At 43.1% G+C, this 14,194-nt stretch overlaps 1 protein-coding gene across 2 annotated transcripts; it reads left to right on the top strand.

Moving 5' to 3' along the window:
• Positions 1 to 234: 234 nt before the first annotated feature.
• ARRDC4 (arrestin domain containing 4) lies at positions 235 to 13,930 on the top strand. 2 transcript variants are annotated; one of them, XM_059180110.1, is made up of 8 exons: positions 235 to 757; positions 5,093 to 5,159; positions 5,403 to 5,550; positions 7,492 to 7,594; positions 8,589 to 8,845; positions 9,334 to 9,496; positions 10,618 to 10,772; positions 11,153 to 13,930. In XM_059180110.1, the coding sequence occupies exons 1-8, from the start codon at positions 469 to 471 to the stop codon at positions 11,207 to 11,209; spliced, it is 1,239 nt and encodes a 412-aa protein (XP_059036093.1). In that variant the 5' UTR covers positions 235 to 468; the 3' UTR covers positions 11,210 to 13,930. The 2 variants fall into 2 exon arrangements, with proteins under 2 accessions (XP_059036093.1, XP_059036094.1); XM_059180111.1 differs by lacking the exon at positions 235 to 757 and adding an exon at positions 1,800 to 1,935.
• The last annotated feature ends 264 nt before the right edge of the window (positions 13,931 to 14,194 follow it).

Consider the following 14,194-nt stretch of genomic DNA (forward strand, 5'->3'; position numbering starts at 1 on the left):
AAATATTGTTTCCCACTATCTGTCCACATGGGCGCACCGCCTCACTATTGGTCAGTGCCCCAGGACTGTGCCTTGTTCCAGCCAATAAGCGGCCTGTGCACGTGTACGCCTGCGTACCCCGATTGGTCACTGCCGCCTGATCACGCACTGCCTACCTGCGCCATCCGGTGCGTGGGAGCGCCTATGAAATGACTCAGTAGCCATTTACAACCAATCGGCACGAGGCAGGACTCACAGCCGGCCTATGGGCGCGCGCCGGGGGTGGGCTGTCCCGGCCCCTGTCCAGGCCCACCGGGGTTTGTTAAAGCGATAGGCCCCGCGGCGCGCCAGGGCTTCACCGGTTACCGCACAGCGGCCGCAGCGGCCCTCAGCGTGCGGCGGGCGCCCGTGACAGCGGCGCCCCTCCGCTCGCCAGGCCGGCTCCGGGCAGCTGCCGACCTCCCTGGCGCGGCCCCATCGCCTGGCGGGATGGGCGGCGAGGCGGGGTCCGCGGCGGCCGTGGGCTCCGAGGGCCGCGTGAAGAGCTTGGGTCTGGTGTTCGAGGATGAGCGCAAGGGCTGCTACTCGAGCGGCGAGACGGTGGCGGGACACGTGCTGCTGGAGGCGGCCGAGCCGGTGGCCCTGCGCGCGCTGCGCCTGGAGGCCCACGGCCGAGCGACTGCCGCCTGGGGCCCGAGCCCTGGCGCCGCATCCCCGGCCGCCGCCTCGGAGGTGGAGTACTTGAACGTGCGCCTGAGCCTGCGCGAGCCCCCGGCCGGTGAGCGAGGGCCACGGCCCTGGGGGTCCCCGATGGGTCACCGAGGCTCCGCAGAGGGGCTGGCAGGAACCGGGAGGGCGCGCGCCGGCGGATGCCCACCGGCTGGCGGGGAGGGGTGGGGGCGGGATCCGGGGCTGGGGTCCGCCCACTTGGTGGCCGGAGCCTCGGTTTGGTGGCCGGTGACGGGAGGGTAACAATGCCTGTGCCCCCCGTTGCAAAGCAGTGGGGACGATCCCGCGAGGGGAGTGCGCACGTCTTCCTGGCGCCTCACGGCCGGTTTGCTTGGGCCTGCCCAGCGCCAGGCGTCCCAGGACCTTCCAGGATCGCGGCTGGAATGAACCGTTGCCATGGGAACCTGTGATGAGCAGTCAGAAATCTAAGACCGGGGATCTAGGTCCAGTCCCTTCTGGCCTGAGGGATGGAGAGCGGAATCAGACGATGAGGTCCCATGCTTGGTGCTCAGTGTTTTATGGGCCTCCCCTTCTTTCCATCCTGGAGGTAGACTCTCGTTCTCGGTTCAAGATGATTTAGCAAAACCTCAGTCTTGGGAAGAGGGAAGTAGTTCAGGGAGTTCAGCGGAAGTGTTTCTTGACCATCATACTTGGTTTCTCTCTTCTGGGAGCCGAGTAACTTAAGAGTTCTGCTTCTGCCCTATATTTTGTCTTTTATTCTTTGCTTCTTTTTGTTAACTTGCAACATCCCCCTCCCCTCCCAGCCGCAGTGTAGGCCTTTTGAGACAGTGGGATCCGGGTGTTGCCAAGGTTCGGGAGGAACGATTACCCACCTCTAGTCCACTCTGGTGAAGTCCAGTTAATAGTGCAGGTCTTTCCAAGGGCTTCTGTGGCAACCATGACATAGCTGTTTCATCTGTTTGTATACTCTGTGTATAAATATAAAATTTTATACAACTGTATATAAGAACTATGCAAAAATTGATCATCTTAATCATGAAAATACTAGGAACAGTGAGTCTTGCTCTTCAAGAAGCTGGTGGCAGCTGCTTTAACTACTTTACCTTCCTGCCTAATCAGCTTCAGCTTTTATCTATAGAAGGAAAAAATGGTATAAACAGTCTTAATGTTTTAACCTTCTCTGTGTCTTATACACAGGAAATAGTATGTGCAATTTTGACTTTTCCTACTTTGGAGAAGTAGACTGTTCGCAGTTAAATCCTCAAGGTATGTGAGAATCCAGTGATCCCAAGTATTGTAGTGGGGAAAGAGCACATTTGGAACCAAAGCCTTCTTTTGAATTCACCAGTGCAGTGTGTTGGGTCACCCTCTCCTCAGTGTGGTTTCCAGGATCAGCCCACACATGCCTCCCCCAGTGGTTGGGACAACACAGATTTTCAAGATGGCTGATTGGAGTCAAGGATCATCGAAGAGAGACGTAAAGTGGTTTTGTCCAGGACTTTGGACTCTCTAGATCTCTGTGCCCATAACTACTGAGTAAATAGAAGTGAGATTAATAGCAGTTGGACCTGGGATTAGCAATAAAGAAATTGCTTTGGTAGAATCTGGTCTGACAAATACTGTTAAGAATCACAGGCTAGATCTTGCTTTTTCATTCTGATGGAATAGAATGTCCTAGCCTAGGCAAGCTGAAAAATTTTAGCTTGTTTTCTCAAAAGATATCATACCAAATATTGGCAAAAATTGTTTTATTTAAAAAAATCATAGTTTGCTTTAGGGGATCTCATGAGAGAAAAAAAAAAGAACACTCATAATATCTGTAGCTTGGAAGAAGTTAGCAAGTTTACATAACTGTAGATTCTCAGGGTCATTTGTTTTCCAAACACTAGCTGAATTTCAGTCATCCGAAGAGATTTTTAGAAATCTAGATTTTTGGAAAATGTGTCTATGAGATTTTCAGGAAACCTCCCTGAGTAACTGTTTGGCACTGTTAATCTAATCTACTTGCTATCATTGTGATTGATTTTCTTCATTTTTTTAAATTATTGAGGAATTATGGTAAAAAGACAAAACAGAACAGAGAATTGGTTTTACTTGGTCACCCACCAGCAGTATGACCTTGTGGGAGTCCCTGAACCTTCCTGAGCCCAAGTCTCTGACTCTGTAATGATGCTCTAAGCTCCCACTTAGTGCCTTGAGTGAGGAGCTCAGGCCATAAGACCATTGGTGACTGGAATGCCTCTCTGTGACACTGTAGTCTTCAGTGTATAAGGCAGAAGCACTGAATCATGAGAACAGAGGCGGAAATGGGCATGTGATTCAGCCTGTGAAACTTTTAACAAAAAAATAATAGTCATAAGAGAAAGGAAGAAAACTAAGATTTGTTTCCAAATCCTATAAGCTAGGTTTATCAACTTTCTCCATTTGTGTTCCTATTTATGTATGGAGGTGATTGAAAGTCTTGTTTTAAATGTTCTAGTTCCTGTGTTCATTTGTATTCTCTATGATAAGAGAATTTTCTCTCTCTCGGTAGCCCAAGTAATGCTCTTCTCCACACATGCCCACTGTGCCCGGCCTCATGCTGTTCCCTTCCTCTGAAACCCCCTCCTGCGCCTCTCCGTGCCGGCTCTCAGGTGCAGAGCAGGTACTGTCCCCTCCCGGGGCTCCGGCACTCTGTGCTCATGACTCTGTGTGTGTCTGTAGCCTCCTCTCTTCCTGCAGTCTGTCTGAGGATTGACCTTACATATCTTTGTATCCACCATGCCTGCTGTCTAAGCGCTGTGAGGTTTGAACTCACATGAAACCCACGTTTCTAAGCATTGTAAAGGACACAGCTTGTCATATTCCATAGTCTAAGGGTTGTAACTTAGAATTTTTGTCCAGCTCTCATCGGGATTGCCTGGAACCTTTTACGCTCTAGCACAGCAGTAACAGTGCTGAGTCTCACTGGGAGGGCAGCCCTGGGCACAGCTGAGCCCTGGGGACCGCCTTCATCACTGTGGTTGAACAGGGCCTCATGTCCCTGTCCCTTGTTCACATTGCCTCCAAGTCCCCTACTTGTGCTGTGCTTCTTATTTGAATGACCTTTCAGTGGTAAATACCTTACTTTTATTCCCCCTAATATATTACATGCTGAAAATTGGGGACAGATTCAGAAGACTAAATGGGCCAATCATGCATTCCTGTTTTCTGAAAGTACAAGGTTAAAATGTTAATTGTTTCTAGTAAGTGAAAAAATATTCCATTTTACCAGCCCTTTAAATGTCTCTCTCTTTTTTGAATGAACACATACAGTAGGAAGCTCTGTTTTTAGTATCAACTGACCAGGCAAATCTTGAAGAAAGTTCTCATTTCTGTTGCACTTTCTTCCTCTGAATTGTGCCACCCTTCATGAGGGGGTTTAGTTCAGAACTTGAATCGATGAGCATAAAGTGAAGGGGAAGTTTCTAAGTGTCTCGGCAGAGCTGTCTGAACCACGTGACAGCCTGGAGTTGACTTTGGATCTGAATGATGCCGGTTGTTTGTGTGTTCACGGGAACTCCAGCAGTGCCCGGGCGTCCCAGGGTCTATCTGCCCCCTGCAGCTCAGCCTTGACAAGCGGGGCTAAGCCTCTGTGTGAGAGAAAACCCAGCTGGCTGACCCAGCAGGCCCAGACTAGGAGGGGGGAGTCATGGCTGTGCTTGGCAGACCCTGCTCTGTATGTTGACTTAACCACCAATTAACTAACCACCTATTAATTGGTAGAGCTTAAATGTAAATGCATGACCCTTACCTCGTAAGTTGTCCTGTTGGTTTGGCTGTTTGGAATTATACTCAATCTTCACAATATCCTAAGGAAATTTTTCACCTTCTTTTTGCATTTTTGCCTAAAGAATACAGAATCAGATTTTTATTGTACACCCAAAATAAATAGATGCATTTTTTGCTAAATCAGCTTTCAATCCATTTTAATATTGGTATTTCATATTAGTATAATAATATACTATAACATATACTATTAGTGTAATAGCATTGGTGTGTGTTTATCATATAATGTTGGGACACTTGTACTAGTTTATGAGTGGGCAAACAAATGTGTATGTGTACACGCACACACGTGTTACAGGTATACTTGTGTGTGCATGTATACAGATATGTGCATGTATATTCATAATGTGGATGTACATGTGACCTCTGGGTTCTGATACTTGTGTGATTGTTCCCTTTAAAGGTGGAAGCTGTATGTATATATATATGGTTTGAAATTAATGAAACTTGGTAGAAACTGATTGACATTCTAATTCTCTAAATCTTAGAGATTAATGTATTTTTTGGAATATCCTGGATACTCCAGGGGAAACCTCCCTTTAAAAAAATAGGACTTAACTTGTGAAAATTCTTGATCTAATAGGAACCTCAGTTAAAAATGTATTTTCTTTTTTAGGTGAAAGCATCCTCTTACTACAGCCTGGAAAGCATGAATTTCCATTTAGCTTTCAACTTCCATCTGAGTAAGTGAAACGATACTACTTTTATGATTTTCTTTCTCTGCAATACGCCAGTCCCGAGAAGAGGGTGCCGAGTATCTCTGAAACTCAGCGATGCCCATTGATCTTGAATAGCCCCTCACAGACTTCCCCTGTTCACATTCTTTTTATTTTTTTTTCAACCCAAATCAACACTTTAAGGGTGTTTTTCCAGTAGTGTTTCACTGAAAGATGAACTTCTCAATTAACCTCTTTGGTTCGTTTCAGACCTTTAGTAACCTCATTCACCGGGAAATACGGAAGTATTCAGTACTGTGTGAGGGCAGTTTTGGAACGACCCAAGGTACCTGACCAGAGTGTGAAGCGGGAGCTCCAGGTTGTTAGTCACATCGATGTCAATGCACCAGCATTACTAGTGAGTCTTCCTTCTCCTCTTCCTCCTCCCCTCCCTTCCTCGCTTCCATCAGTACTGCTGTGTACACCAAGCCGTGCGGCGCTAGCCCGTCCTGTCACTTTCTCATACAATCTTGTAACCCGTGGGCCTTCGCGATAAATGTGTGATTCTAGGTTGGGCAAATTACAAATTGTGTGTGTTAATACTATTGATTATGTCTCCGTTGTTCGGGGCTGCTTTTGCCAAAAAGTTACACAGGCTTGAAATGCATTAATAAGGCTTAATAACACTAATGCGCACACAGAGAGGGCTTACTTTCCCCAGAGCGGCCACATTCACGGGGCGGTGGTATTCTAAACTCTTCAATAATAGCAGGTTGAGGAACAGTAATTATGGAAGAGTATTAATCAAGCTCAGCCTGTTATTGAGGATCAGGCCATTATGCTATGTATCCTTCCATTTTGCATGTCATTTTCCAACATTAAGTAAGTGCGCGCAGCTGCTGTGGAGAGCCTTTCTCTTATCATTTCCTTATGACAGATTTGGCCACATTAAAGCATTGAACTTCTAATCATCACCAGAAATACTGTAGGCTGATAAGAAAGATTACGCTGTAAGTAACAACAGAATAGGCAAGATGGGAGCTAATGAGCTAGATTCTTTTATCTAAACCCATATTATCAAAATAATATAAAATTATACCTTGTACTTTCATGATAGCTATGAGGACCTAATGGTTCTTCATTTAAATATGAATGAATGATTTTTTTTTTTAACTTCATAGAAAACACTGGGATAATTTGAACTTTCCATCATGATACGGATGCTCCAAAGATGTATCATTAGTGCTGGGGGTTTCTTTCGCTAGCCAGTGTTTTTAAAGAGAAGGGTAAAAAACAAGTTCAAAGGTGTTTCACTCAATTTTCATTCAAAAATGGAATGGACTTCACTGTAATGGCCGTGTATTGGTTACACTCTAGCTGTGTGGTCCCTTGGGGACAGCACCCAATAGTCCAGGCTGAGGCTCCAGTTACAGCTGGAAGTTACCATCCACGTAACACCTTCGGTTTTTTTGTTGTTTTGTTTTTGTCTTGTTTTTTTGTTTTTTTGTTTTTTGCAAATTGACAATACTGTCTTGTGCTTTTAGAACTACTTAGAATTGGGAAGGTGACTATTTCTAAACTATAGGACCATTGTGGCAAATGATTTACGGAGATTTTATTTTTTTTGCCAAAAAGAGAAACTACTAATCCTTTAATTTTTTTTTTTTTTTTTTAAGTAAAAGAATTGCTGCTTTAGGTTTTACGATGAGCTTTTTTGGTTTGCGCGTCTTTTAAATGGAGCATTTTAAATGCTAAAGGTGGGGAGGTCTGTTCAGTAACTTTGTGGGTCCTTTATGGTGGGCGTGTTGTGCTGTCCTCAGACAAGACCCCAAACCAGTCTCAATAATGGGCACTTGAAATTTCTGCCTAATCATGCATTTCTGAATTCAGGAAAAGACCATTTGCTGATGACCATTTATTTTAGATGCCAAAAGAAACAGAAGATTTTGATTATTGATTTTTATGCCATTTCTTCTTTTACCTAACCTACACATAAAGTCTTTAAAGGAAAAAAACATCTCTGTCATGTTAATAGTTTCTACTGTTATTTTTTATCATTACCTTAAGGGAAGGTATATCATTTTCCAGAATTATAATGATTGTAGGATAAAATAGGGTGGTATCAGCTTATTTGAGTCTGACAATTCATCTTAGTTTTCCTAAAAAGAGAATGATTTTTTTTTAATGCTTTATGTTTTAGCAAGTATTTTGCCTAATATGTCCCATGAGGATGAAAAAGTTGAGTTGTTTCCTAGAAGACCTTTCTACTCAACTGTTTAATAAAGAATGACGTAATTTTAAGTTCTGTGAGTTTTCTACTGGTTTAATTAAAGTCATGTTATTATTTGTAATTTTCAAGACCCCTGTATTGAAAACTCAAGAGAAAATGGTTGGCTGTTGGTTTTTCACGTCTGGTCCTGTCTCACTGAGTGCCAAAATTGAAAGAAAAGGATACTGTAATGGTAAGCAAAATTTTTGAAAGTCCAAATGGAAGAGTCGTGCATGTTATGAGCTACTTTTAAGTGATTTTTAAATATTGTATTTTGTAATTCATGAGGTACAGACTGTTTTAAAACATGGATAATATGGCTTTCTGTTTTTCATATAAATAATGGATATGTACATATTTTTGTTTGGATGAGTGGAATCCAGTAAAACTCCTGGTATTTCTGACTTTGGTCCTTTCACTTGAGTGACAAAGACTAAAACTGGGAGAATGGGAAAATGCCAGCATTTTACTTGATGTTGCAAAAGAACGTCAGGAGCAGTGTTGCTCAGAAGAGCGCCGTCACGGCATGAAACTCCTGTGGGGCGTTCTGACCCCGTGCTGGGGATGTGTGCACAAACACGGGGCGTGAGCGTGTAGAACAGGAACTTCCCGAACAGTCAGATGGATAATGGAACCACCATTTGTGAAGGATCTGATTCCCTCCGCCGGGCCTGGCCTCTACTCCAGGGTTCTAGCTCACTGGGGATGGATGTGGTCCAGATGGTGGAATGGTGGACACATAATGGGGGTGGGAAAGTCACCTGCTCCGCCCATTGTTTCATTTATGCCTTCACATCGGTTCCTTAAATGCAACGTCTGTGTTCCTCTGTTCGGCAGATTTTAACTTGATGGGCATCAATGACTTTGTTAGTGATCTTTTGTACTTAAGATAGTACTGGGTCATTTATTTTTAGGTCTTTTCTTGATTTTTATAGATGCTAGTCATTTACATATCTTTCAAACAGCCAACGTACTATTGCTACATTAGAGAAGCAAATAATGCAATAAGTAGAAGCCAGTATCTACCAAGACCTGCAATGAATTCTCAGATTTCTGACGCAAATTCACAATACAAGTTTTCCATCAAAGTTTGCGTGGCGACTTTTGCTTTACTTGGTTAGTGGCTCTCCTCCACCATGGTAAGAACTTTCTGAAAGTCTCTGAAGGTGTTTTTGTTCTCTTTTTAGGAGAAGCCATTCCAATCTACGCAGAGATAGAGAATTGTTCCTCTCGGCTGATTGTTCCCAAAGCTGCTATTTTCCAAACCCAGACGTATTTGGCAAGTGGGAGAACAAAGTCCGTCCGGCACATGGTTGCCAACGTGCGAGGAAACCACATCGCTTCTGGGGGCACCGACACGTGGAATGGGAAGACTCTGAAGATCCCACCTGTTACTCCGTCCATCCTGGATTGCTGCATTATCCGAGTAGACTATTCCTTAGCTGTAAGTGGAGAGCTCCTTACGATGGAAAATATGCGGCGCTCGCTGCCGTATCTGCACAAATACGCACATGTCGTACCTGGGGAAGTGTCCTTGTAGGTCAACATTACAGCAGACCCGGGAATGGTGAAGGCTGGCCTTTCTTTTTAATTGAAAACTGTCCCCCTAAGGAACTGAATTAACTAACATGCATTAAGGGGTATTTGTTATATTGGAAACATAGACTTCATTTTTTATAATTACTATGTAAGCCGTGCTCGCTTACAGTAAAGTATGTTAAGGCTACCGTTCCCCATCGCAGAGCAGTCACTGGATTTCCTGGGCTCTTCGTCTGGTTTGTTCTTCATTTTATTTGGTCATGATCATTTACAGTTTTCTTGGGAAAGTGGTGGCAGGCAACAAAGATCTTGCTTCTGTGAAAAAAATAAATTGGAGGTCTAACTTTGCCTTTTTCTTCTTCTTCTTTTTTTTTTTTTTTTTTGACCTATTAGGTGTATATTCACATTCCTGGTGCTAAAAAATTGATGCTCGAGCTGCCGTTAGTGATTGGCACAATTCCATACCACGGTTTTGGCAGCAGAAACTCTAGCATCGCCAGCCAGTTCAGCGTGGACATGAGCTGGCTGACGTTGACTCTGCCGGAGCAACCTGAAGGTACGAGGCTTGGAGGTTCTTTGCGCATGGCATGTTATCCGTAGGGCCCCTGAGGACCACATAAGACCACTGGTGCTCAGACGACAGTGACTCCCGCCACCACAGCTTTCCAGACTCTTCTGAGTACTGGACATTACAAAACTGCCTTCCTGGCAGGGACCTGGAGAGCCTAGCTTATCCTGGACACAGAGGTGCTGATGGCAGAGCCTACAATATAGTCTTTGTCTCTCAATTCTCGTTTATTAACAGTAAGACAACACGAAATAGAATCAGCAGACAATGCTATGTATTTTCTGTAGCCTCATTTCAGTGATTTTCTTTTTCTCACCTGCACTATAACCTGCACCTCTTAGAAGAGTAGAATACAACCTAGGACAACCTAGAGGTCCCCGGATACATCCGTACTGGGGGACACTTATACCAAGAAGCACTGTAGCTTAGATGTCAGGATGATTTGAAAGTAAATGACCAAAGGGCTCATTCTCCAGGGTATTGTTGAACCTGTGACCTGCAGACCCAGGAAAGATCATAAAATAGTTTTATTGGAAGGTTTTGCCTAAAACAAGTTTTCAGTAGGAATGGTAGTGCCCCCCAGGAGAGGTTTGGAAATGGTGGGGGGGGGGGGTTGTTTATTGTTTGGAGCCCAACTGGCATTTTAGTTAGCAGCAGGCGGAGATGCTGTGTGTCTTGGAATGCACAATACCATTCTGCACAAAGAATTGTTCACACAGAATTTTGTACCACCTCGTATTAATGAAGGTGTTTTTATAATTGCCTGATTTGGGTGTACATATAAATAGTATTATTTGCCCAGTTTTAATATGAATTTGTAGGATGGCAACTGCAAAGTAAATCAATGAACAATTATAGTTTATTATCATGTTTTTATCAATAAAGTTCACAGTTTTGAACAAAAAAAGAGTAGAATACAGTAACTTAGTAGCGATTTCACAACAACAGAATATTCTGTCTTGATGGGCACAAAAACTTGCTCGTTAGAGGCGGGGGGGAGGGAACCATTGTTTGCAAATTTAGCTAAATTTCTTATTTTGATGAGAGTTCAGAAGAGATTGATGTGATGAATTTTTGCATGGATTTCTGAGACTCTTTTTTTGTCCCAGCGCCACCAAATTATGCAGATGTGGTGTCCGAGGAGGAATTCTCTCGACATGTGCCTCCTTACCCCCAGCCCCCTAACTGTGAGGGAGAAGCATGCTGTCCCATGTTCGCCTGCATACAGGAATTCCGGTTTCAGCCTCCGCCTCTTTATTCAGAGGTAAGCAAAATTAAAGAAAATGAGACTTTTAGTTTGCCCTCGGGAAATAATCCTTTATAAGTATCTGTTGCTGATTCCTAATTAGTAAGGGATACATACTTAAAAAAAGTCTTCTAGTGATGATAGACCAGCACTGATCCAATTACCTCCTTTTGTAATATTTTCTTTATAAATGATAGTGTGCCCATAGAGTACTGTGATCGCCTCTAAATTGTGTTCTGTGGCCGTGGAGTACAAAGCACTTAAGTGACCCGCTGGGACTTCTTAGTAATAGGCTCAAAGCTTGGCTTCTAACCACTGTGTAATTAGAAGTAGACACTGAGATCATTTGCCGGGTGCTGGGGTAGTAAGCCTGGTCCTCGCTCCTTCCCCTTCCGCAGGTTGACCCACATCCTCCTGATGTCGAGGAGACCCAGCCTGTTTCCTTCATTCTCTGAGCAAATGTCAGAAATCACTGTGTTCATCAGATTCGAGTATCCGTTCCTTCCCCGACCTTGCCTTTCTGGAAAAGAGGGAGAGAAGAGGAGTGCGAGGACAGAAACAAACATCCAGATCAAAGGTCATAGAAATTAAAGAATATGTGAACTTCCCAGTGGGCCAACAGGATTCTTGCACGAGCGGATGATAGGGTTGTGTGTCCCCTTTAACTCAGCGAAGCAGATGTGAAAAGTCAATGTGACAAGAACGTCCCGGACGCCAAAAGTGACCGAGTAAGTGAAGGGTGCCTGCGCTCAAGAGAAGAGACTGTGCGGAGAGTGGAAACGCTACGCAAGCGTCACTTTCAAAAGGTTTCTCCAAGTGGAACAGAAGTTACCCCAAGCTTTAAGGAAGTATAGACTCATTGGGAGCCTTGATTTTGAAGGAGGTAGCAGCATAATAGGAAAGGCCTGCTCTAAAGATGCACTGTGATGCTGACATCCAGGGGCTTCGTGGTTTCTTACAGTGTGCCATAGGACCAAAGTCCCTGGGAGAACCTTTTGATGAGGTCCTAATGTGGTGACACTTTATAAATCAGCTCTACAGTATTATGAAATCAAGAAAAGGGTTCCTTGCAAGGCATGTCAGTTCAGAGGGGAAAGATGAATTTTAGCATGAGAACACGTTTTGTCAAAGGCTAGATTTTTACCCCCTTTAAGTACTTTGGTAGGATATGTGTTTGATTTTCTCCATGTCTTATTCACCTAGGATCACAGTAGAAAAAAAAAAAAAGGTTATGTCCTCAGACTGCCTTGATAACTACACAGGAAAAAAGGTAAAAAAACAACAACAACAAAAAAAAAAAACAAAATAACCCCAAAAGCCTTTCTTAACCTACCTCTAGTGGGGTTATCAGAATCTTTTGAAAACTCTAGGCCTGATGGGCCTTGTTTGGAGTTTTCGCTAATTGGCAGTGGCAGTCCTCTTCTGAATCACTGAATCTGCAGGTGGACCAAGGGAAAGATCCATACGGAAGTTAATATATGTCTGCCAAAGGGTATTTAAAAATAAACGCAAAATCAAAAGAGGGTACAAATAACCATGGTTTTTAAAAAGGACAAACTGAATTCCTGCCAAGAGCCTGACGCCCACATAGGGCAGTCCCTGTGCTGTGCACTCTTAACTCCCATTCCATTTCTTCGGTAGTTCCAGTTAAACTGTGATTTTTTTTTCTTTCTTTATCGTTTTGGTGCAATATTTTATTATCATTTAACCTCAGGATATTCCGACCAACAAGATTGTGTTGCTGCTAGAAGTCTGAGCAGTGTTTTTACCATCACCCACTCCCCTTCTGTTCGTGCCCACGTGGCCCCTTACTTCTCCTTTCTTCTGTTGTCAGTTTCCTGAGCTGAGAGAGTTCCTGGACCCTAAGTGGAAAGGAGGGGAGGCGGGATCCCCACAATAATGATTTTGGACCAGCCGAGTACTTTGGTTTTCTCGACATCCTTATGGGTTCGACCCAGAAACTCTGGTGCTTCCCATGCAGAATGCCATACTTCATTCCCCAGAGCAAGTGATTTTTCTTTCAGTCGGTATATTCAGTCCCAAGTATCAAAGTTCCTCTAGGGTTAAGTTTTGTATTTAGAAGTTAGCTGGCCAATCTGATCAGGGATTTTTCTACATGCATTAGGTAAACGTATACTTCTCCCCCTTCTGGACATACCTCTCTTTGTAATCACATAAGCATCTTAGGCAGTTTTTTCATCATAAGCCACTATTTAAAATCACAGTGCAAAACTGTTATACCAATAATTGTGGTACTGAAATTGTCACAGAACTTTATTTCCTGGTTTGGTTTTTAGTGCCTTTTTTTTTTTGTTTAAATTTTGCTTTGTTTTTGTGTATTTTTAAACAGATATGTGTATTTAAGTGTTATCTAAGCGGTTTTGTTTTTCCTCTAAAAAAAAAAAGATCCTCTTCAATTGTTTCTTGACTTCTATGCCTTGTCAAGACATTGTCCATCTCCGTGATACCAAAAATAAAGGGAAAGAAGCAAAGCAGAGCGGTATGAAGGAAGGAAGTTTAATTATTTGGCCCCATGTAGAAAGCCAAGTCGTTGGCTTCCAACGACTCAGTGGAATCCTTCACTAGGATTGCTTTATCACCTGTAACAGATACATCATGAAATGTGCTCACAAAATTAAAGCAAAGCTGATTTTGGAGCACTTAAAACAGTAGGTAAAAGGTATGATTTGCCTTATCAAATTGGTATCAGTATATCTGACCTTAAGCAGTAGGTTGAAACTGCATACCTTTTCTCATAATCAAGAAATTATTCTATGAATGTAGAAAATTCTACATTGCAACAGAATTCTTGGGAATGAAGATAAAAATTTAGCTGCTATTTGCTTGTTATTCTGTTTAGTTTGCAAAGAAACTGTGGCCTTAGAATTTTCTTTTTGATGCAAATTTTTTTGAAATTGAAAATGTGCATCTTTTGGCACACAAAATCCTTCCATGGGCGGAACTTTAATTTTTATGTTTTTGTTTTGCACAATAAGAAACTCAGTAGGCAGGGGTTTTGTTTTTGATAAGTTAACTATGAAAGTTTTTTTTAATTATTTTTATTATTAAAAATGTAACTCTTTAACCTACAGGAAAAAAAAATAAAGATTGTATTTTGTACTCTGGTTTGAACCCCATGGGTTCCTTTTGTTAATAAAATGACACTAAGGCTGTGAGATGCTGCTTCTGTGTTTGCTTTGTTTTGGTAAGACTATGACTTAAATCCTTAGACTTAGGGGAAATGGGTACCACAGGACAAAGTAAAGTAATTGCTGTTAAATTAAGATCCTTTGTTGCATATGCAGACTATCAGCGGGTCAGAGGGCCCTGGGGGCTTCTGAGCCTGGTTTTACAGTGGGCTCAGTTTCCCCAAGGAAATCAGTGTTTAGCATTCCGTGAAGAAAAGTGTAGCATGAGTAAGCCTAAGCTGTCTTGGTTGT

The sequence above is a fragment of the Mustela lutreola genome, chromosome 7, assembly GCF_030435805.1.
Source record: "Mustela lutreola isolate mMusLut2 chromosome 7, mMusLut2.pri, whole genome shotgun sequence".
Lineage (NCBI taxonomy): Eukaryota > Metazoa > Chordata > Mammalia > Carnivora > Mustelidae > Mustela > Mustela lutreola.

Coding starts and splice junctions, on each gene's coding strand:
- ARRDC4 (XM_059180110.1), top strand. CDS start 469: ATGGGCGGCGAGGCGGGGTCCGCGGCGGCCGTGGGCTCCGAGGGCCGC. Junction 7,595..8,588: donor AAGAAAAGGATACTGTAATG/GTAAGCAAAATT, acceptor TTCTCTTTTTAG/GAGAAGCCATTCCAATCTAC. Junction 9,497..10,617: donor TCTGCCGGAGCAACCTGAAG/GTACGAGGCTTG, acceptor TTTTTGTCCCAG/CGCCACCAAATTATGCAGAT.